This window comes from Morchella sextelata, assembly GCF_020137385.1.
Source record: "Morchella sextelata strain SCLS chromosome Unknown scls_3, whole genome shotgun sequence".
Classification (NCBI taxonomy): Eukaryota; Fungi; Ascomycota; class Pezizomycetes; order Pezizales; family Morchellaceae; genus Morchella; species Morchella sextelata.
In genome coordinates, this window is record NW_025408618.1 from 835058 (window position 1) to 858675 (window position 23618).

General features: G+C 46.5%; 8 protein-coding genes across 8 annotated transcripts; 4 read left to right on the forward strand and 4 right to left on the reverse strand.

Annotated features, from left to right (window-relative positions):
• Window positions 1–1130: 1130 nt before the first annotated feature.
• Window positions 1131–1856, reverse strand: H6S33_009049 (uncharacterized protein; the record flags this gene model as incomplete). The annotated part of the gene is made up of 2 exons (XM_044840402.1): window positions 1131–1406; window positions 1467–1856. The coding sequence occupies 2 exons, from the start codon at window positions 1854–1856 to the stop codon at window positions 1131–1133; spliced, it is 666 nt and encodes a 221-aa protein (XP_044697864.1).
• A 3005-nt stretch (window positions 1857–4861) lies between these two features.
• H6S33_009050 (uncharacterized protein) lies at window positions 4862–5554 on the forward strand (the record flags this gene model as incomplete). Its single annotated transcript, XM_044840403.1, has 1 exon — window positions 4862–5554. The coding sequence occupies one exon, from the start codon at window positions 4862–4864 to the stop codon at window positions 5552–5554; it is 693 nt and encodes a 230-aa protein (XP_044697865.1).
• Window positions 5555–6513: 959 nt separating this feature from the next.
• Window positions 6514–7452, forward strand: H6S33_009051 (uncharacterized protein; the record flags this gene model as incomplete). The annotated part of the gene is made up of 1 exon (XM_044840404.1): window positions 6514–7452. One exon carries the CDS (start codon window positions 6514–6516, stop codon window positions 7450–7452), a length of 939 nt encoding a protein of 312 aa, XP_044697866.1.
• A 2034-nt stretch (window positions 7453–9486) lies between these two features.
• Window positions 9487–10751, reverse strand: H6S33_009052 (uncharacterized protein; the record flags this gene model as incomplete). The annotated part of the gene is made up of 4 exons (XM_044840405.1): window positions 9487–10066; window positions 10132–10345; window positions 10426–10576; window positions 10665–10751. The coding sequence occupies 4 exons, from the start codon at window positions 10749–10751 to the stop codon at window positions 9487–9489; spliced, it is 1032 nt and encodes a 343-aa protein (XP_044697867.1).
• An 860-nt stretch (window positions 10752–11611) lies between these two features.
• H6S33_009053 (uncharacterized protein) lies at window positions 11612–12769 on the reverse strand (the record flags this gene model as incomplete). The annotated part of the gene is made up of 6 exons (XM_044840406.1): window positions 11612–11672; window positions 11742–11913; window positions 11972–12259; window positions 12316–12513; window positions 12575–12622; window positions 12676–12769. The coding sequence occupies 6 exons, from the start codon at window positions 12767–12769 to the stop codon at window positions 11612–11614; spliced, it is 861 nt and encodes a 286-aa protein (XP_044697868.1).
• A 5248-nt stretch (window positions 12770–18017) lies between these two features.
• Window positions 18018–18677, forward strand: H6S33_009054 (uncharacterized protein; the record flags this gene model as incomplete). Its single annotated transcript, XM_044840407.1, has 2 exons — window positions 18018–18397; window positions 18518–18677. 2 exons carry the CDS (start codon window positions 18018–18020, stop codon window positions 18675–18677), a joined length of 540 nt encoding a protein of 179 aa, XP_044697869.1.
• A 1350-nt stretch (window positions 18678–20027) lies between these two features.
• On the forward strand, window positions 20028–21156 carry H6S33_009055 (uncharacterized protein; the record flags this gene model as incomplete). The annotated part of the gene is made up of 3 exons (XM_044840408.1): window positions 20028–20925; window positions 20977–21045; window positions 21113–21156. 3 exons carry the CDS (start codon window positions 20028–20030, stop codon window positions 21154–21156), a joined length of 1011 nt encoding a protein of 336 aa, XP_044697870.1.
• Window positions 21157–21804: 648 nt separating this feature from the next.
• On the reverse strand, window positions 21805–22780 carry H6S33_009056 (uncharacterized protein; the record flags this gene model as incomplete). Its single annotated transcript, XM_044840410.1, has 4 exons — window positions 21805–22110; window positions 22169–22551; window positions 22610–22682; window positions 22766–22780. 4 exons carry the CDS (start codon window positions 22778–22780, stop codon window positions 21805–21807), a joined length of 777 nt encoding a protein of 258 aa, XP_044697871.1.
• Between the last annotated feature and the right edge of the window lie 838 nt (window positions 22781–23618).

The following is a 23618-nucleotide window of genomic DNA, read 5'->3' on the forward strand; positions in this document are numbered from 1 at the left end:
TTGACTTTAATTAATTCTATTTAAGCAACTAATACATAACTTGAAATTCTTGAACGCGGTTAAATGTCCTTAGCAATAATTGGCCTTATAAACACAGAGTCCCAAATTTATCAAATATCGGCCATGTGGCAAATAAGTGTTTGAAAGAGAAAAAACATCCCTATGGTCACTCGATAAGTACATGTAGGCATATATAAGCCTCTACGAGACAGACACCTTAGTCAGCATCTCTAGCAGTGCCGGCAGGATCAACCCTCGAACGATCTTTTTTCTCTTGATTGTACCTAGTCGAGAAGGAAGTCTAGGCCTTGAATACTGTTACGTTTAGTTTAGCAAATCATTTCCTATTTTGTGCATGCAATGATATGATTAGTACAAGTGACTTTCGAGTCAACTAATCTCGCATTTTTATATATTCGACCCAACCCAGCCTGAGTGGAAACTCTCATTATATATCTAGTCTAATATGAAGTTATGCTTAAAAGCACGATTTTGTGTATTGAGTAAGCATGCATATTCAATCTTTAGGTAATAAGCACTTTTCACGGCGTTCATCCCAAAGCACTCGAGATGAGAGAAGCCCGAGAAACCGAGTGAGATACTGTGAACCAGAGTGATACACAAGGAGTACACGTATACAGGGCCTTTATATACAGCCTGAAAGAGTTGACTATTTATGCTCTTGATGGATTTTGTGTTTGTGGTGTTGTGTATGTATTCTGGCGACTATCTCGCCTCTTTCGAGACTTAATCAAGTCCATATACTTCACAAGGAATCTCATCTTGAGGAAACACCATTTAGAAAGAAGAAACAAACTATACGTATACGATGAAAATGAAATAATCAAGTTCAAGAAGCTTAAGCTCAACATGCATTGGATAAATTGAAATCAAAGGTTACTACTTAAGGATATCTTAGTTCCTTGACGTGTAATTCTTAAGCTTCTTGTAATAATGCTTTATGTAAAGTTCTAATATACCGCGGTGGGTTCAATCATAATAAGCACAACAGCTAGAATAAATACTCGCCAACTCCATAGATCTGCTTATTATCTCGGCCTGATCTCTTTTCTAATATATTGAGAGAGAGAAGTTGTGCTCGATCAAAACTTTGCTTCGAGCTTCAACCATTAGTCAGAGCCTACATCTATCTCTCTAATTTCCTTAAGTACCTTCGTAACAGTTTTATCATTTGACTCTTCATCTTTACTATGATCATTAAGATCCTTATCTTTCATCTCCAAATCATCATCCTTCAGCGTAGCATCACTATCACTATTCTCGGATGACACAGACTGCGTGTTGCTGCAAGTACTTTCGGCCCGTATTTGATCATGTGGAGCGTTCTGGGTGGTCGGAAATCGTTTCCCCTTCTCTAGTAAAGACTTGAATCCCAACTCCAGACACTTCACTACACATCAGCAAATATCCAACCCTCGTGCTCGGCATCCTGGTCAAAAACATACCTTCTTCTCTACCTGTCTCCACTCCAACTTCATATTCCCCGCAATCGTCTTAAAAAAGTTCACCTTCGCATTAACAAACTCCACCGCCAAATCCCTCTCCTTGAACTCATCCCACTCCACCTGTGTATGCGTGACGAGCCTTGCGTGTCTCTTTCTACACGCATTCGATGTCTTGCCCTCGAAAAGGGGTGATATCTCTACCCATTTCTTCCCCAAAGACTTTGAACTAAGCAGGAGCTCATCATCTGCGGCAGACCAAGCTACTGCGGGGGGAAGGGCAGAGGCGGACGTATTAGGTGTGCTGGCTATGCCTCGCATGTAGGGTTTTGACGGGAAGTGAGAGCTGGATGTAGAGGGGGCTCTAGTCTTGGGTCGGGTGGATTTAGGCATTGCTTTTGATTTAGTAGCTTTGGAGGTGAGGCCTGTAGAGGTGAACGATGGTGAGAGTGGCCTTCAGGGGAACATGGAGGGTATTGTGTATTTATCAATTGTGGTGGTGTTTGCTTCCATTGAACCGGAGGACGCAGGGAGCCAGTAGTTGCTAAACCTTATTTTTTCTTCGAGGTATTGCAATTGTCGTGAGATCGTATCTACCTACATGTATGTACACACTAGATGTTCTAGCGTTGATAGACATGTATGTGCTTGTGATCATTACTACATGTACCCACAGCCAAGAATAGCAAAGGTACAGCACATATCACAGAAAGACATATCTTCCACCTAGTATCTGGTCACACGAGTCAATTACAATGTAAAGTACTTCGTCGTAAGTCTCGAGACATTGTCCCTCCTACGTATGTATAATACGCACCACTGCAGCAAACTTGGTGCCAATGATTTAAAATACGGTTGCACACCTATGTGCGGGGCCGTGGTACGTGGTTGGTGTAATAATTGCTACATATATGTTGTTAGCACCAATAATAGCTCACGAACAAAATGAAATTCTTTATAGTTGTTGGGTTGGACGGGAGTGCAAACATCTGATATATTACTATGATTCTGATATCTGGTTTCAGATTCATGACCTGTCATTGAGTGATTAGATTACCTTGGCGTGTATAACCCCCCGCCCATCTAGATGCGGCGGGACGCCGAACTATAGATTAGTGCTATACGGCAAGTTTGCCCCCGAGGCGTCAAAATAAACCTTTCTGATCGGAGTAACCGCTCGAGTTTAGCCTATACAGTACATGTAGCTCTTGTGGTCCGAGCCCCCTATGTTTGGGCGACTATATGTAATCACAGAACAGAGATTGATTGACTGCTTGATTGAATTGACGTTAATGTGGCGTGGAAGTTTACCGAGGAGCACAAAGTGATTTATGATAATATCGGGACCTGCAGTGGACGCGCAGGGATAGAGTTCTGTGGCATGCACGTGCGGGAAGGTGCTTAAACGCGAGTCACGACAGACGGCCCAATCTAAGTTACGTGTAGTCATGTACATGTTGTAGGTACATATGTACACATCAATTAAATTTTCAACATCCTCTGGCTTTGTATCTCATCTTCGAGCCAGCTCATCGACCATCCATCCGCCATCCATCATCCATCTACCTTGCAGGATAACAGCACAGCCTTCCACAATCATCTGTTCAAGCAGCACCAGCTGGCCAGGCGCCGCGTCCTATGACGTCGCCACGTGATTACGTGGTGTTTACTAAATACAGACAGCATTATTGAACTCTGCAGCAGCGCTGCTACAGACTGTCAGTGTTTCCTCTATTCATGATTTGACGCCATCGGTGAGCAGATCCTGTCTCATTAAAATGCCCCTGCATGATCGTGCTGCTAAGAGCGAACTTCCAGAGTGCTATTATGTCGGTGGATCTTGTCTCAAATGGGACCTGCGTCCCGATCTAAGTCATGGGAGGGAGGAATCTGAAGTTCCAGAATGCTATTCTATTTCTGCCCTTGAGCTGTCAAGGTCTATCATGCATCGATATCTGCAGACTATGGGATTCAAGAAAGAAAGAAAGAAAACGGCATATCGCCGCATCGCCGAGCGCTTCCATTGGCGCCGAGTGATGTTAGATGATGGACGCTAACTAACTAGACGATGGATTCCAGCGGCCGTTTTGGGGTTTGCAAGACAACGATGGTTTCCAGATGCAGCCACTTACATGACCTCAGAGCGCTAAAAGGAATTATGATCTTTCGGCTCTTTTCTGTTCTTGATCTGAATTCGCACAAAGAAGGGAAAGGCTGGAAGATTATTTAGAGCCTCAACGGTCGCTAGCGGGTTGTTACAGGATAAAATTAGCCACGCGCGTCTCGACCCTCGAACGAAAGAGGGAGAGTAAGGAAAAGGAAATTAGCACAGACCAACATAACCAATGATCGCACACTCTAGCGAGCCGTCTACCATTCTTTGCCCCTGTTTGATCCCCAGGCAACAGTAAGGCACGAAAAAGATATCATGAGAAAATCATACATGCCGTAGGGAGCCGTGGGTGAATACCATCATACCCTGGCTACTGATCCTGCCCCATGTATCATTTCGGCTGCAATTGTGCTGTAAGGTACTTCGATCCGCGCCGCTATCCCATATAAATCCGATCCGAACATGGTTCCGGGCGCTTCGTGGGCAAGCATACAGCTGTAAACAACGCCTTCGAAACCCTTGAACGAACAACAAAAATAAGTTTCACCCCACAAAACGCCCGCCTATAGGCTGCGTGACCAGGATGGCAGGGTCTAAACGTGATCGTGATGGTTGGCTGATTGGTGATATATAAGATTACGGCCTCATCTCCTCTACGCTTTTCTACTTTCCCATTGTTCAGCAGCAAAGCGGCAGTAATCTCCCTTCTTACCTCACCTTCCTTCCGCCTCCCTCCGCCTCCCATCCCCTCATTCTTTTCCCCAAACACCACCCCACACCCCACCTTCACTTGCAACGACTACGACTACATACGACATTCGACGTTTCTTCAGCTGAGGTGGTGTTTCCATTACTTTCTTTTTTTCTTTCATTACTGCTTATTATTTATCTACTATTGGTCGACGATATATTATTACCACTCTTATTGTTTCATTCATTCGACAAATCTTTTAGACTATATATTGCACTTCATTTATCCTATCTCATCGATTGGTTTTTGATCTGCATCGTGCCTGGTTGCGCGTTCTACTACAATCTTTAATTCAGCTTGTTCTTTAATATTTTCCTTTCTTTCACTTCCATTACTTTAATCGATCGACACTACTACTGCGATCTCTGCCATCACTATCACTACCGTTCAACGTCTCCACTAGACAGTATCTTCCATAGCTCGGAATTCAGCGTTTTCCATTCGAACATTCCAATTCTTATCAGACCAACTACCCACCACTCAATTGCACTACTACAACTATCACATACCACATACTACCACTAATACCAAACCATGCATCAATCAACCCTCAACGACGCGGCCCTAGCCCTCTCCCGCATCCTCTCCTTCAACAAAATCAAGCACGGCTTCTTCGGCGGCTGGTCCGTCCTCGCCTGCAGCCCCCACGCCGCCTACCGCGAATCCAAAGACATCGACGTGCTCGTGGCGGCCACCAAACCCACTATCCAGCGCATCCTCTCACAGAAGCGGGGCTGGCTCGAGATCCCGCAGTGCCGCGAGGACTACGTCGCCTTCTTCTGGCACGACGCCGAGGACTCGCAGAGCATGGTGCTCGTCGAGATGTTTGTGGGCCACGACGAGATGGCGCGCGACCAGTTCCCCGTCTCGAGGAACCAGGTGCTCAGCGGGCCGCGCATGGGGACGAGCTATGTGCCCATCCTGAAGGAGGAGTTTCTGTTCCGCGGGAAGCTGAGTGCGTGTGCGACGAGGACGAAGAGTAGTGATGTGGCAGATGTGGACTACTTGGTGAGGAACTATGGCAAGGAGCTGAAGATGGCGGCGAAGAAGATGGATAAGAAGACGGTGGGGATGGCGGTGAGGAGACACCCGGAGCTCAGGAAGGTGCTGGGGGAGCTGGGTGTGCACACGAGGGGTGCGGTGTGGGGTGTGAGGAAGGCGAGGTTGGACGGACAGGTCCAGCCACAGATGTGGGATGTGCAGAGGGGGCTTGGGATCTGTTGCTAGAGCCGTCATCATCATTGGCATCATACAAACATTACTTACTAACTATGTACTACTACATGTACCACCACTACTGCGTCGCATACTATTCACGATTGCACCCTAATTACACTGATTGTTTTCATTTGTTTTATTTTCATTTGTTTTACATCTCATTTGTTTTTGTCTTTCTTATTGACCTGGATAATGGTATGGAGCAGCATTTAAGGACACATAAAAAGCTAAAGGGATAAATGGGGGGATACGGGGAAAAAAAAGGTTGCATATTTGGGGGGAAGCGTGATATACAGGATTCATTTTTGTTTTTGTTTAGCGTTGCATATCTTTTCCTTTGTTGCCTGCATTTTGTTATTTTTTTTGTCTGATTGGTTGGTTGGGTTTTATTACTTAGTAGATGGGGTTTGGTTTGGTTTGGTTGGGTTAGTTAGCACACGAACCGTTAATTGAAGTCACGCATGCAATTTACTACGCATCCAGTCAAGTCAAGTCACCAGTGATCACCCGTCTACGCTTTTTACCAATTATCCTCACTGCTTTATATTACTCCAACTACTTTGCTGATACTGCATATTTAGAGAGGCGACGGGATATATCTTGATGCTGCCCTCCTCCACTTGTGTTAGCCACAGGCACTCTGTTGTCGGCTATTTGAAACGGAAGAAAGGCCCCCCGAGCGAAAACCCTTGTGTCGATCATTGCAATAATGCTGTAAATAGAGCTGCTCTTCATCTCTTGCACTTTGCATCTGGCATCTCGCTTTCTCTTGGGTTAATTCCTGTGACACAAACTCTTAATTAGCTATCTACATACCCTATTCTCTCTTCCCCCCCGCAGCTGCTGATCAGCCACAAACAACGTTAGCAGTAAACAATAGACAAATATATATAGCCGTACATAGAGACCCCCATACATACCATCATTACCTGTGCCCCATCCCCATCCATCAAACCTCCACGCCCGCCATGCCGCGCCGCCGCCGCCTCACCCTCCCCTCCCTCCCAAAGGTCTTCAGCGACCGCCTCTTCTCCCCGCTCTTCTCCCCGCGCCTGCCCCCCACGCCAACATACCCCCAAACGCACTTCCAAATCATGTCCGACCTGCACCTCGAATTCCTGCCCCCACCCCCACCTCCCGCCTCCCCCTCCACGCACTACCTCGCATTCCCCATCCCGCCGAAAGCACCCTACCTCGTCCTCGCCGGCGACATCGGCCTCCTCGTCCCGCACTACGAGCGCTACCTCGCCTTCCTCCGCCACCAGACCGCAGCCTTCACACACGTCTTCCTCGTCCTCGGGAACCACGAGTTCTACCGCGCATCCCGCGCGGACGGCCTCCGCGCCGCGCAGCAAATGGAGGATGAGCTCCCCGGACTAACCGTCCTCCACCGCAAGCGCGTGGATCTCCCCTGCGGCGTTACGATCCTCGGCGCGACGCTGCATTCAAGAATCGCCGCGGAGGCGAGAGAGGTGGTGGCAAGGTCGTTGAGTGATTTCCGCGCGATCGAGGGGTGGACGGTGGACGCGCATAATGCGGAGCACGAGGCGGACGTTGCGTGGTTGAAGGCGTCGCTGGCGGAGCTTGAGGCGGAGGGGGAGGAGGAGGGGCACGTGGGAGGAGGAGGAGGGCCGCCGAAGAGGGTGTTGGTGGTGACGCATCATGCGCCGACGTTCCGGGGGACGTGTGCGCCGGAGCATGAGGGGAGTGAGGTGGGGAGTGGGTTCTGCACGGAGGTTGTGGGCGGGGTGAGGGGCGGGGTGGGCGGCGGGCTGGTGAGGGTTTGGGTGTATGGGCATACACATTGGACGGCGGATGCGGTGAGGGGCGGGGTGAGGATTGTAAGTAATCAGAAGGGGTATTGGGGTGAGAAGGGGTTTGATGTCGAGAGGGTTGTGGGTGTGTAGGGGGGGGGGGGGGTGGTTCTTTTCTCTTTTTCTCTTTCTTTTCTTTGGTTTCCCTTTTCCTTGTGATTATTGCGCTGCGCTTTAGCTTGCGGGTTTCTTTGCGGTTTTTTGTTTATTTCCTTTTTGGTTCTTGTTTATAGGCCCTACCTATGGCCCTTATTTTCTTTTTAGGGGTGGGATATCTTAATTCTGGCCCCCATCTCAGCCTTAACTGCCCTGTGCCGGAAGGGGAGGATATAATGACGAAAGTCTATGCTATGACGATGACGATCATGAAAAAAATACCTGATATCGGAGAGGGAGTAATAAGAAATTTCGGCAGTTGTATATATGCACCGAGGGACGAGTTTTTTCTTTCTTTTTTCCGTTTCTTTTCCCTTGACCCTCGGCGGGGATCCCCCTGGCTGCGCACTGACTAGCTAGTCAGACTAACTGTATGGTAGCCCTCTCCCAGCACCCGGACAAGAGGAACATTCTGGAAAAGGTATTTAGCTGGTCAGCTAGCTAGCCATAGACCCGGCCGGAGATCACTGCGTATCCCTTCTGCAATCTTGTTCTTGTTCGTTTTGTTTGCCGGCCAGCCAGGAAGATGGTTGCAAGATATGTACCAATGCATGTAGAGCTAGAGCTAGAACTACGGTACATAAGAAAGTACTAAGCTTTAGAATTCAACTAGCTAGCTAGCTAGCTAGTAGAGCTCGGGTTGTTTCGGAGGCATGGGCACCGCTTTGGCCCCCCTGTAGCTGGCCGGCATGGCTGTGACAACCATTTCACTTTAGGATTGAGCTGAGTGACATGAGTGTGACATCGTGAAGCTGTCCGAGCGAGCGAGCGGACATTAGTTGTGGTGTGGTGTGGTGTAGTGCCCCAATTGGAAGGGGTTTTGCATGCAGTAGTACGTCTGGTAGCTAGCACTACTCTACCATGTCGTGCGTGGTAGGGCAGCATCATCATAACAGCGGTGTCATGAGCGATAACAACGCACGCACCGGGTGGTAGAGTGTGTGGTAGTAGTACTCTACTCTAGTACCTACATGTAGTAGTAGGTAGCGTGGCCGTTATCACTTGCAGTATTACTGCTCTACTACTATTGTCCAAAACCGTAACCCCAGTCCCAGCGCCCCAGGGTAACATTCCAGAACTTAACACCTCACTCAGCACCCGCTTCAACGTATATACCAACCCCTTAACGTCTCAGAAAGCCTCAATCATGTACTTTAAGATTCTCAAACACCTAACCAGCCAGCCTTATGCCTGGATGAGTCTGTCTGTCCGTCTCTCCATTCGTCCGTCCGTCCGTCCGTCGGCGATATATATCGATAATATAATTACACTGTAGGAGTTAATTATGTTACCTGGATTCATGATTCAAGCAACCAAGGCAAGGTTTTTTTGACAGCTAGCTACAGGGAGGGAGGTGGCTATGCGGCTGTGTATCAAACACTGACAGGTCGCAGCAGCATGGATGGATGATACTCATGTTACTCCGGAACCGCATACCCGTAACGGAACGTTATGAAACATGATTCGATGGGGTGCGCATTTGGCGTTTATGACTGACCTGACCACAACCTCCTGGGGGCAGGAGTTTTGTGTTGGGAGTACTCCATGTCTTGGCGTATTGTGCTAAGTGCGGGTAATACTAGCGCGGAAGGGTTACTCGCTAGCCGGCACTAGTTAGGCGCGCTGTAGTGTGGGTGACAGTTTTTCCTACTAAATGATCATTGACACTGTCACTAGCACTAGTGCCCAGAATGTAAATATTAATACTCAACACCACAACATAATCACAGAGACTCGAGTCTGATGATAAAAAATGTTTATTTATATAATGTTTAAGCTATTGAAGGACATCTAACTACATGCACCTGCAAAGAAAAGAAACAGTACAATCGATCCCCTACTAAAAATATCCTCCGTTAATACCATGACCTGACTCTCCATACAATGACACCTAGCTATAAAGTATTTAAGAAAGATAAAAAAAAAAAAGAAAGAAAGAAACCCGCCCGTCCGCTCACCCACCAACGTACTCTAGTTCTCCTCCGTAAACTCAACTTCCTCATCATCAACCTCCTCCCTCTCCCTCGCCGCCTCCTCCTCCCAATCCATATACTCCACCTCCTCCTCCCAACCCATATACTCCGCCTCCTCCTCCCAATCTGCCTCATCCTCCCAATCTGCCTCCTCCGCCTCCTTCACCAGCTGGCTCAACCTCCAACCAAGCAAGCTCTTCTCCTCCGCGCTCACATCTGGCCACTTCCTTACATTGCACTCCCCGTCCTCCTCTCTCCTAATCACCTCCTTAACCGCGTCGACAGCATTGGCCAGCGTCTCGAGCCCCAACACACGGTCATAACACCTCTCAGAGCCGATTTTATACCGCGCCGCGGCAATATAGCGCGTCTTAATGGGCACGATGTCGGTGCCCATGGCCTCACCAGCAAAAAGGGCGCTCTTTATGGCATCGATTCCGCCGTAGCCGTTGCAGAGAACGTCTATCTCGGCGTAGAGCTTGATAGGATTGGGAGAGATGCGGATATTAACGCAGGCGATGAGTGCGGAGAGGACCTCGGGTGCGGCAAAGGTTAAGGGTTGCCAGACTTGGTCGTTCCTGGGGCGGGTTAGTATTTATTATATACCGAATATCGATAGGTTCTGGAGAGTGGGTGTATATACTTCTTGCTAGCGATAAACGCATCGTACAAGCTACCATACTTCTCGACGAGCGGCCAGCCAATATCTTCATACAGCTGTGCCACCGAGACTTCAATCTCGGTCTGGTCAGAGACGTAGCGAAGCACCCCGTCGGCGGTTACTGCTCTGTGGTATTTGTCGTCGCACTTTTTGTGCTCGTCGTCGGTGACTTGAAGTTTCGATAGCTCGATGTGGCCTACAGATAAACAAAAAATAGATATATGAATGAGCATTCAAATCAAACAAACAACCAATAACTAGGAAAGGTATACGAACCAGTCTCAGCGTTGACACTGAGAACCTTGACGACCTCGTTCTTACCCTCCCGGGCAATCACAACTTTACAGGGAGCAATATCCTCCCTGCGGATAAGGCCGTCGATTTGGCCGTATTCGAGGAGCTTAACGTGGACGCCATTCTCGGTGGTCTTTTTTTGAGTATAACTATTAGCTCCGGAAAGACATAAAAGCAACGTATATACGACTGCGAGAGAATAAGAAGAAATAAAAAAGTACCTTTCCGACAACAACCACCACGCAGTCGCCCGGCTGCGGGAACTTTTCCTTGCAGAAGCGGACATCTTCAGTGCCGTTGTCGGACATATATGGATCTATCTGTCGTTTGCAGGGGGTGGTTTGTTTGTCGTAGTGTGTATATTATTCTCACAATAGCAAAGCCTTGTCTATCGCAGAGAAGAGGAAGAAGAAGAAGAAGAAGAAGGAATTCGGAAGTAGAATAAGTGGGAAGAAGAAGAACAAGAAGCACGATGGAAAAAAAAGAATCCAGAAGAGGGGTCCAGAGGCACCCCATATATAGCCATCTCAACGTTTCGCGAAGATTTATTCTTCACCGTTGTATTTTGCTACTTGGGGCCTTCAAGTCTTTTGGCAGCGCCTGATTGGGCGTGGGCCATGCGGCTTGAAAGAATGGGACATAGAGAATGGACGAATATTTAATCGTGAAAGTAAGTTTTACACCACGAGGGTAGATAATGGGTCGAAACTATGGGGCTACGCGGGTATAATTCAATGTGAGGCGAGGGAGATGACTTGGAGATAGAAAGGATGACCGGGGACACAGTAATTGGGAGCACATCCATTCTACATGTTTTATGATATGCGACTGACATGACGTATATATAGACTTTCAATGTCGTGACAGATCTTGTATCGAGTTCTCTGTTTACCCTGCGCATGGTTGGCTTGGTAACTTAAACTTGTGTCTGCCTTGATCACTTGACATTGTGGATTTCAGAAGTAATACTATTTCTATCCCCCCCAGAGTAGCACAGCTATTAAACAACGAGAAGAAAAAAGGCAAGCAATTCCAATAATGCACCATTCCGTCTAGCTAAGTAAATTTGGTAACATTTTTACTTCCATAAAAGCAATTCAAAAGCATCCATCAATCCCATCACTCCTCAAAGAAACTCACTAAATTTCATGTCCGAACATGATGCCCTTTAGAACATCATCATAGCAGCAGCATCACTTTCTGGTTTCTTGGCTACTGGACTTCCATGACTGCATCAAGAGGCAATTAGTCTACCGGGAAAATGTGTGTTTGGGGGGGGGGGGGGGGGGGGGGCATACGCGAAAAACAGAATCTTGATTGTCAGGGCTAAAGCTGCGTGGATCGCGATAATAAGTACCAGTAGTATCTTAGCCGTCTTAGCGTCTGTCGCATTAACTACTGGTAGTAGGTTACGGAATAAGAACAGCGCGGATACACCGAACCCTACGCCGACAAAGACGTAGTTTAAGACTATCCAAAACCATCAGTTTCGTCCCAACCCAAACTCCATCTGTCTGATAACACATACTGGTAATATTTGATGCACTTGCGATAGCAACTGGCACCCAAATGAGGTTGCTATACCCGTACAATGATAAGCACTCCAGGAGGTTCGCGCTTTCGCTCCCATACCACTTCAACACACCCCACAGTGCAATGGGCACAAAAGCTGTGTAACCGTACATCAATCCCGCTGCGCCAGAGAGCAGACCAAAGTCGTAGACGTACGGTACATCCTTCATACGGGCGAAGTACTGCGCGATTGTGGAAGATAGAAATAGGATCAATACTACAGTTGTAGTTATCCAGAACGGACCTGTTGACCAGCTAGTTAGCTCACCGGCGCAAGCTCCAGTTCCTCGGGGCGCGAACCATAAAGATCCGGATTCCCGTCCAACACATCCAGAAACCTCTCCCTTGGGAATAGCGCTGCCCAGCATCGCTTCAAAACCTCGTTTGTATCCACGTCAAAGAATTGCGCGTAGAAGTCCATTGTCCACAGAAATCGCTTGCTCGAACCATCGCCGCTCCGGTTATTGGATGAACTTGAGCCGAAGAACCCGCCGGTATCTGTGATTCCTTTGTTAGCTTCCAGGCGCCTGACAACCTCTCTTCCTAGCAGTTAACGCACTTGATGCGCTCGTGGGCATCTTTCCGCTGGCTTGGTCGGCATTGTAACCTGCTCCGACACTGTCAGCGGGGATATAGAAGAGAAGCTAGAGGGGGTTGTACTGGAAGGATGGAATTCCAGGTCTGCTAGATCTGTGTGTCCGAGATCTCCTTCGTCGTCGACATCGACGACAACATCATATCCGCTGTTTGCCATGATTTGATTGCTTTGCTGATCGAGAGCTTGAGGTTGTTATTTGTAGGTTGAAAATAGGGAAATGACGATGGAGGTTTACTCGCGGTTGATTCGGTGAAGCCGCGTGTTCTGAACGAGCCGCAATTGGATCCTTGTGCTTTAGTGGGATGGGCTTGGCGGGTTTATTTTTGGTGTTGCACCGCCAGTGTGAACCACAACTCATAGAGTAGGTACATGTAGTACAACAGCAACTACATGTACCTAGTATTGCTTATGAATTTTTAGATCTACGTATACTTCGATTCGATTTCTTACAGTAGGTTGAAATTATCCCAATAACTACATTGTGCGAGTAGTTTCGAAGCTATGCAAGTACATTTACATCTACTGTTTAGGCTCTATAAAACATGACTTGGTTGCATGATTGGTCACTCGACAGGATAAACATGCACCGGCCGGAAGCTCACATAACCATCCATAGCCGTGTTCAATTCAAATCGAGTACCGAGTCCAGGTACAATAAGTACATGCACTATATGTATGTATACATACTATGTTGTACTCCATAATTACGATTCAAACCGATCATTGTACATATTCTGACTCTTAGTTACTCTTTAATATTTAAATAGTACCCTATGGTCATGACATCAATTAAATTCAAGTTTAAAGACTGAGGCCTACCATCTAAACGTAGAATTTCTAATCATATTGAAATTGCATGTAGAAATTCTATTTATGTGCATACTTGTATCCATCTACCCTTTATAGACATGCATCAAAATACACGGTACTACTTGCAAACCGCACACCGCTAATCGCAACTCACATTAAGCACTAACCGACCAATAAAGATGTGTTTTGGTAGAAACTCTTCCTCAAAGGCCCAAACCCCCTGCGCCCGCCAAGCTCACCTAAACTATCAAGCTCAACAAGCTCAACAAGCTCAACAAGCTCAACAAGCTCAACAAGCTCAACAAGCTCAACAAGCCTATCAATCTCATAAATCTCAGCAACCTCAGCAACTTCAGCAACCTCAGCAACCTCAACAAGCTCGGCAAAACTACGATACCTATCGCGTTCAAGCTGCGAAAGCTCTGCGAACTCAGCAAGATTGCCAACTTTATGATACCCACGCTCAGAAAGTCTACCAGCAAGCCCACCAGCAACGTTATCCTGCGAAACAACCTCAATATTCAACCACGACTGCAGGTTCTAAATGTCCTAAATGCAGCGAATATAAATACTTAGGCGGTGCATCAGGCATGTGCGAAGAGTGCGAAGATATAGGTAAGTAATCCGCCATATTTGTTGCTAAACAGGGCACTAATATATAGAGTGAGCTTTGTAGAGATTGAAAATATGTAGTTGACGGTTAACTATATGAGATTCATAGCGTTCAACAAGCCAGCTACCCGGCCAGAGGGTCAGTATTGAGGGGGATCATCATTCCTTTCTTTGTGGACTTATTTTCATCGAGTAATATTATGAATCATGAAGTTTTAACATAGATTTGATGTTTGTTAGAGTATCGCTTAGTTGTTGTCATGATCTGTTTTATTTTCGTTAAAAGTATTGGTGGGTTTAAACGGGCTTAAAATGTCCTAGCTACTGAATCTTTTCCTATATTATATATGTTCGTGAAGAAATCCACTTCCTCTACAATAAGTAATTAGGGTTCTTCATGATGCTTAGAAGCACCATATTTGGTCTTGACAGTAAAAGTTGACAAGGCAAAAGTCTGGCTTACAGAAAGATTAAAGATTAAGCCGACCAATATGCGCGCGGAGCTTATTTTATGGTCCAGCCGTATACCTAGATCTAGACCTATGCTGATCGGAAACCTAACCTAGTCATCCTTAATTGACTTCAGTGACTTTCAAGGGGGGTGGTTCACCGCCATTCTAAGAAATTCTTAAAATCTCCGAATTTATGTGTGACATGATCTCATTCGCAACCCGCCTAGCCCTTCGGATTTCTGTCCGATCCGGCTCTAGCTATGCTCCCCAAATAGTTTTAGATATGTCAGGGGAACCTCCAACTTCGTGGATACCCAAAGCAAATAATGGTCTTAGTCTTACCAATTTCCTGCCTGGACCTGATCTTGCTGGAGAAAGTAATCCATGGCTTTTTGGGGCGGCGCTTTGGTTGGAGTATCGAATATATATTTTCTTAATATAAATTGATGAAAGTTCTAATTCATTTATATCTTGGAAACTATGTAGGACCCCCCAGGGGGAGTTATAACAAATACGGCTTTGTCCGTAGATCTTAATCTCATTTCCTAGTTCTTAAAATTCCTATATCAGTTAACCCATTATTTGGACCTCGTAGTCTCAAGGTAGTGTCTTTAGAGTTGAAGCAGTAAGGGGAGAGGTACTCAGAATCAAAGAGGAACTTTCCAGCCAGCTCGACTCAAAACCCATAGGGAATACCAAAGTTCTCCATGCGATCTCTAAACCGGTCCATACACCCATTAGTGAGCACAATGCTATCTATTTAAGCTTTCTCGAGTATAATTCCTAGTATGCTCGACATATCTAGCCCTAAAATAACCCATGAGTTGATGTTAGGTTCATATAATATCACTCGTTTGTCCCCGGCCCTACGTTTTAATGCTAGCTCGACCTTGCTAGGCCAAACTAGGTAGTCGTAGATTATTAGTTTGTAAGCTAAGTTAAACATTACCATCCGGAACAATTCGTCTGCCCGTTGCGGCCGCATATTTAGATCTGTCGTTCGTTAGCTCGGGTTTATACAGTTTAAACATTTCGGTCTTTGAAACTATATTTGTCAGGGGCCGGTGTAGACATTAGTATTTCGTAGGTGTCGAAGATGAGCAATCTCTTTTTGTTCTCTTTTTGAGAGGAGTGGGAGGAGAGAGAGAGAGAGAAGAGATGCGGCGAGTGTGGGACGAGGGGTTGAATATCTGTATACATGGCTCTTGGCAAATTATTCGGCCGCCACGTCAGGTCAGATACCCAGGATCCTTGGAGGGTTGATTCCTATATGTATATATGCGCTGGCGCTAAAATACTGAGTGTGAGGTCTTTAATTATTACACCAACTATCTCTTCTATCGAGTAGGTAAATGAAATCACTCTAATGAATTCGTTGCCTACGTGCCCAGATCTCACTATATTCCTCTGTATAGATGAAGTAGTCTGGCGGCCCATGTCGTGCAATTGCGAGATATCAGTGTTCCGCGTAGGCCGTATACGCCAAGCTGGCACGGAATGCTTAGGTCGGGTGTCCCTACTTTGTATCATGAGATATCACTCATGGTCACATCATCAACCGACGATGTACACAGGAGGCCCATGATATTATTTTACGGCTTATGATTTACTCTATCATGAGGAATCTTCTATTGAGTAAGGCGCGGCCTAGATATAGCATCTTGTCTGCTCAAGGGTGTCTGCATTATATGTTAACTGCTGCTCACGCTCAGATCTACAGCCTAGAGAGAAGGTCTTCAAGTTGAAATCGGACTTGACTATACTAACCTACTTGTTTCATTAAATACGGATCTATTGTATTTACTGGATAAGTGACAGGGGGACTGGTGAGGGCTTATCATGATCCCACCCCGAAGGGACGATCTGAGCGGAGTCACCACAATATATGGATATGAGCTGCCAAGCACGGCCCTTCACGTTATATCCCCATGAAAGAGACCCTAGTGAGGTATCGACTTTTGCCTCCATCCCTGATCAGACGGCTGCCTGATTAAAGCAGGTTACAGATGCTCTATTTGTCTATTTACTACTACCAGTTGGTTTGTATGAAGCATCTGCAATTCCGACCCATCTCTTCATTGAGCTGATATACTCTGACAGTACGACATTTGAATGACCAAATTCGAGCCACAAAGCTAAAATAGTAGAGTTGGTTCTCGCAAGGTGTCCACTAACACGACGGCTGGGTCTGCTGTGTCAGACGGGCAATCGAATCGCATTGTTTGTAAAGTTTAAAGCCCGAACCAGTCCAGTCAAACTTCAAAATGTCATTCATAGTGCACCTCGAAACCGGATGGCACCGAGTGAGGCAAAGAGGGCTTTTGCAACATATCCCCCCATGAATTGAAGCGGCTGAGATATTTGCTGTAGAATCCCAATTCGAGGGACTACTTATCGAGTAGTCGAGCTGGAGTTGAGTGTCTACATGTATGCATGTTTAAAAATTAAAAAAAAAAGCATAATTTGTTGTGACGTAATGGTGGCTAAATCAGTCTGCGTCCATAAATGGTGAGGACTATATGGAGTTATTGAACTGTATCGTGCCTTTGATGTCCCAACAGTGTATCAGCACGGTGGCCTCAACCTCAGGATACGTAGAATGTAGGAATATTATATAGGGGTCTTTCGAGACAACCTGGCCACCAGCCCCGCCCAGCGGGTTTATCATCGCCAGCCTATATATTCGGATTTGATCGTGAGCGATTAGCCTCAGGCAATAGCCAGTTCTTTAGCCAATTCCAGGATTCGCCCTGTAATTGAACTGATCGAGAGACGATTGAAAGAACTGCTGTCACGGGCGTAAGAATTGGACATGGATGTTCCATTCCTCGGCCCGTCAGTACGTAAGGCTGTTACAGGACGATCGATCGAGTGATTTCTGGGGTGAAGTAACTAGCCTGGGCAAATTGTTTGGCCTGGATGTTTCCATCTACCGACTGATAGTAAAGTAGAGAAACACCTCCATTCTCAGCATAGACAATCCAGCTCCTTTAAGAGTCACCAGAAAAAAGGGCTTTTCAAACTCTTGCACACATACATGGTGCATAGCTACTGGTCATCGATCGCTCGATCCCATGTCTTCATGCAGCCCTCAAAACCCATTGGTCAACCCATCCGCCCAAGACACCCCGCAATCCCTCCACACCAACTCATTGGTTGTGTGGCGCGAAATGTGCTCGGTGCAAGAGAGCGCTTGGATCCTCTCATCGTCTGAGATGAAGCAGATAAACCCTCAGCAGCAGCCGGTTTTTCTCTATTTTTACTTTTTTTCGCGTCCTGCAGATCTCATACGTGGGCTTCGTCCTGTCGCCCAATTGATGGATGATAGGTTGCAGCCAGTATATAAGTAACGCCTTGGAAGGGAAGGAAAAACCGGTTGTACTTTTCTCCGCACTAGCTAAATAGCTCAGCTGTCATAAAAGTCGTCCATATCTCCATAACCTAGTGCCCGACTTTAGCTTTTGTTCCCTGAAACATTTTGAATCTATTACTACGAATCTACTATTTACCGCTGCTTCTACACTAGCAATATGTTCTCAACACTGATATCCCCACTGCCGCTTCCACGTTCAAGGACGCCAAACCCATACCTTAATTCCTTCGTTCCGGGTAATGGTACTACTGCTACAACTTCCGAGTTCGAATCATCACCACTACAGCCTTCTACACACTCACTGCAGGAATTCGATCTAAGCGCCAACAATAATGAAAAGCGAAAATATAACCAGACATTCGCCGTCAGCGAGGACGAAGACCCACTAGCAGAGGTAGCTGTAGAAGCAAAAGCGGAAGAAGAATTCTTCAGGAACATGTACACTTATCTCGACGAGTGCGAGAAGAATAAGACGACATCTTTCCAGCTGCTGTTATTTGTGAATTCCATGCAGAAGGGGGGAACGCTGGCCATGCCGTAAGTGCAGCCTCCTTTCCCTTTCCCTCTGCCGGTCTCCTTATCGGTTGAGTAATCTATTCTGCCTGATAAGGGTGGGGGAGAAGCGACGTTTTGTTTATGTGATTTTTCTACTCATAGTGCGATACAACGGGGATTATCGAGGATGATCGGATTTTTCGGCGGGGTCGTTACTGGCGAGTGGCTTCTTCGAGCGGCGAAGAAGGGCGATTCACATTTGGATGGTGGGGTGGAGCTTGACGAGCTTGAGGAGTCAGAAGAGGAGATACACGAGAAGTAGATGTGAAAGAGTGGCGATGTGATAGGTATTCTGGCTGTTGTATTAGTATGTTTTCTCTTCCTTGTGTTCTTTTTGCAACTGGCGTGTCGGGAATGGTCTTGAGGGACTGGAGTTTTGGGAGTTTGGGTTTATGTGTTTTTTGTAAAGGCAGTGGGGGGTGGTACGGTAGCGGTACAGTAGTTAGAGATTCTTTTCATTTGTCTAGAACCGGTTTCTATGGGGAAACATGCTACTACAATTTATTACCGTTTTACTATAATAAACCTCTCGGTTTCGGTCGAGCTCGAGCGTGAAAATCTGCACCTATCAGCTTGAGGGTGAAATTCGGGTTCGGGACCAAACCACCACCATATTCTATTCGCAATTGACACAATTTCGTTTCAGCCCGAGAGTCGAGACCTGAATCAAACAGCCATTTAAAGTCTGCAATCGTTAATAACCAAATCAATCCACTCCTTACGAAGTACATTTAGATTATTGCGCACTGAAACCATTAGTTCTGCAATCCATAAATCATAAACCAAGTGGCTCAAAGACTTAGTTTGTCCAAACAAATCCTATTAGAGCATATTTGCCAACCGTCAATTTCAACTAGTGACACTTCAAACTTGACAGTTTCGGGAGGTAAAATTGACAGTTCCCCTCAGTGACCAAAATCGATCTGGTTAACGGTGTGACAGAATAAACCCCGAAAACCAGACAATCCATCACGTTACCTGTGAAATACGCTGTTGGAACTGAAAATTCATACCCATGATACTAGCTTCGGTAGTAACAAAACTGGGTACTTGTGATCCTCCTGGTATATCTCACAACACGCCGCCCCACCGAAATTCAAAATTAACAGCCCCGGTTGCCATTTCGGAGCCCCACAGTTTGTAAATTCTTGAAATTGACGGTTGGCAAATACGCTCTATTGTCAGCGATAAGATTATCTATTGGTAGTACATACAAGACTAGCGCATCTATTTATAAAGAGGATCCAAGCCTTTTGATTATCATCATTCCGGTTAGGCCAGGTACATACATGCCAGTTCTGCGCAGCTAGTGTATGCATCCCTCCTCATCAACAACACCCCATCCACAGTGTCCCCAGGCAGGGAAGTGGAGTGAGTGGGCAGACAGCAGCACAGACAGAGACAGGCACCAGGTGCATAAATCCGGGGTAGCATAACAAGCAGAAGAAGAAGAAGGTATGCGAAATATCGTGACTACACATATTCCTGTACTTCCTGTACATACATACCTACTGGAATGTTCATACCTACTAACCTATACATTCATCAGTCAGACAGCCAGTCATTCATTCATTCATTCAAGCAAGCAAGCAAGCAACACAGACAATCCGCAATGTCGCTCCTCGCCCTCCCAAACGAGCTCCTCCTCTGCATCAGCGCCCACCTCTCCATGAAAGAACTTTCGTATCTCCTCCTCACCACCCAGCGTCTCTCTCATCTCCTCACACCCTCCCTATACCAGCTGGCCCTTAAAAACTGGAGGCGCGGAACCTCCGCCCTCTATTCCGCTGCCACCCACGGAAACCACACCACTGTCTCTCTCCTCCTTAAGAATGGCGCCAATACCCTCGGCCTCAAAAAGCACGGACGCACGGTCTTTCACCGTCTCGCCTCCAATAATGAAGCTAAAGCTCTCATGATCATGCTCGAGTACGGTGTTGACATCGACGAGCGAGACGAAAATGGGATGACAGCCCTGCACATGGCGGTGCGGTGCGAGGGGTCTGGGTCCCTGGAGGCGCTCAAGACGTTGCTGGAGTGGGGTGCTGACACAGGCGTGCATGAGCCGATCAGTGGATATACACCGCTGCACACCGCAGTTCATATGGAGTCTCCCATTGCGGTAGAGATGTTGCTACGGAAGGGGGCCCCTGTGGATGCCCGCACGCTCAAGGGGGAGACGCCATTACATGTGGCTGCGTGGAAGACACTGCATAAGCTTGGGAATAAGCCATTCGACTACATGGACCACCCGGCTTCGTGGAACTTCTACGAGAGGGGAATTACGAGAGTAGAGGCTGGGGGTATTACAAGGCATGAGGTTGTTGTTAAGTTGTTGTTGGAGTATGGCGCAGATGTCGATGCTTTGGATGAGACCAGCAGGACGCCGTTGCATTTGGCAGCCACAAGAGGCAATGAAGAGACGGCCAGGATTTTGATAAGGAGCGGAGCTGATATAGACGCTAAGGATGGCGAAGGTATCACACCGTTGCGGTACGCGGTGACAATCGGTATCCTGGCACTCCTCAGGATTTGCGTTTTCATACAGCTAACAAGAGTAGATGAGTTCTCGTTCAATGACGCGAAGGCATCGTTGCTCAAACAAGCAGCCCTGGTGAAGGATCTCGGTCGTAAGAGAATCCTAAGCCGATTTGTGACGATGACAAGACGACTAAGTACGAATGGCCCCCGCTCAAGTGAGGGTATGCCCAAAGCATTTTTGTGATACGAGACATGATTGAAAATTGGGATTTCTTATAGATATCTTATATATAGATATTATTGTGTCAGGCATTAGGTTATCCTTTAGCGCAGGTGTTGTTTCTCCGTTTCTTAATTTAGTAGGCGGTGTAGGACTATGAATGTAATGGCTGTGATGAAAACAACTGGGAAAAGGTTATGTATTATAGAACTTTTAACGAGGTAAAGATTTGGCTCCGAATTAGAAAAACTTGCAGTGTATTTCTCGAATCCTCTCCTGTATTCGCTTTAAACAACACGCTCTGGACGTCATTGCTGTTTCGAGTGATGAAATATGATGCTTTATGCAACGAAGCCTATCCGTTCTTCCAACCTAATTTCGCTAACCAGAACCTTAATATTCCTAAAGGCAGAGAGGCATATTATCAAGGATTATATTTTCAAAGCTGATAAATACTCTTCAAAGCTACAAACAAATTATCCCAGAAACAAGCATAGCTAGCCACACAACCGCATCACAGTTCACCGAACGGAAACAAAAAAGATCACATCACTATCGAGGGCATACAGAGAAGTTAAAAAAAAAGGAATAAACCTGCGCCCTTATTATCTACCTCAATGTTCCATAACCATGTCAATGCCAAGCTAACTATACCACAGAGTTAATCACAATCATAATAATCATCTTCTTAGAAAATGATATCTTCATCCTCGTTCTGGCCCAAAATATCGCCACTACCCTCGGCATTAGACTCCTCGTCCTTTGCTTCGCCAAGTAGCTTTTTCTCTTTCATGGCCTTATCCGCAGCTTCCTGGTCGCGGTGCTTCTTGCCTTGGACCTTCTTAAGTCGGTAAAACTCTTCACGGTCGAGCTCGTCGAGCTCACTATTGATATATTTGATAGTGTTTTCCGTCCTTGGGATGATAACATGTTCGATGGCATTGACACGACGGTTCACGACCTTGATCACATCATCGAGGATTACAAACGCTGTCTACTCTAATTAGCCATTACCCCGCCCCCGCAAACACCAACACAGGACAAAAACTCACCTGCAAGCTCGCTAATTCCACCAAAGTTTCCACAGCTTTCCCGTATACCTCTCTGCACTTCTGGACCTGCTGCCCACCCCTGCCCAGACCCGTAAGCGCAAAATCTGAGTTGCCCTCGACCACATAGCTCTCAAATGCCGGCAAAAGCACACCAGACACGTTCTCCTGTTTTGTCCTGACCCTGAATCTTGCTGTCTTCACTGACTCTTGTACCTGGTACCCCAGGTTACTGCCGCCACCAGTGGCATATGTGACCTCTGCGAGAGAGAATGCCGCAATCTGCATCACGCGACCCATCTTACGTTTGGCTTCGTCGATACGGCGCGTGATCTCGCGGAAACGCTTAGTGAGGGCTTCGGATTTACGTTTGAGAAGGGAGTGGCCTGTGGTGAGTTAGCTGGTGTGTAGTTCTAGGTGACTATATGGGAATTTGTGAGGTACCGATTTCAGCGCCCTTGAGTTTCCCTTTCATAACTCCTAGCGACTGACGAGTCGCAAAGACCTGTTCTCGATTCTGCAGTGTCCAAGTAAGCGTCTTTATTAGCTTTCTCACCATCGCCCATGCGTGCGGGGAGACATATGGAGCAATTGACTTACACCTGCTCCGGACATGGTTATGGATTGTGTAAAGCTCGGGGCTCAGGTTGGTATTAGAGATACGGGGAGTCAAGTGTCGAAGGTGCGGAGCTTGCTTGCTGTCACACGTCATATGCGGTCCCGGGGGAGAGGCGGCTCAAGTGGTGTTAAGATAGGGTTCGGTCGATAACGTGGCACAGGCAAGGGCTAGCGTGTACTACGCGTGGGACGAGTATATTCTAGAATGTGTTGGGTTAATCGACTGCCGATATAGAGGTCAAAAGCTACAGGGTTTCTTTCTAGCAAAGGGTAATGATCCGACCTCAATTTCTATCTGCTACATATGAGAAACATTGTCAAACACATTGTTTCAACAACAAAAAACACGCATGACACGTAAGATGAGTCCAGCACATAGGGAAGTATGTGCCTCCGGTAATCTATATTTTAGACACAACCAACGCAAGATAAAGGAAATAAGTATGAAAACATGGAACAAAGAAGTGAGAATAGATGACTAAAAAAGAATAGAGGGTACTGTGCTCTTAAAGTCTAAACAGTACCGGTATCATACCCAAGAGAAGATATTAGCCACTTGCAGGATAAATGGGCATCCATCCTGTTATCTTTCTCGGTCCATGGACCGTGAGCGAAAGGGGCGCAAGTAAAAGAAAAATAAATAGTAAAAGGAAAAAAAAAACAGCTTTTTTGTTCTTCCCAAGCAGACAATATGAAATACCGAGGTCCCAATTCGCTCAACGACACAATAATCATGACAAGAGAGAAATAAGAGAAAAACAGGATACACATCAAGTACGCATGTATACTCCAAGGCTTGACCCAAGTACAAATAGCTTCCTCACTTCGAGTGGAT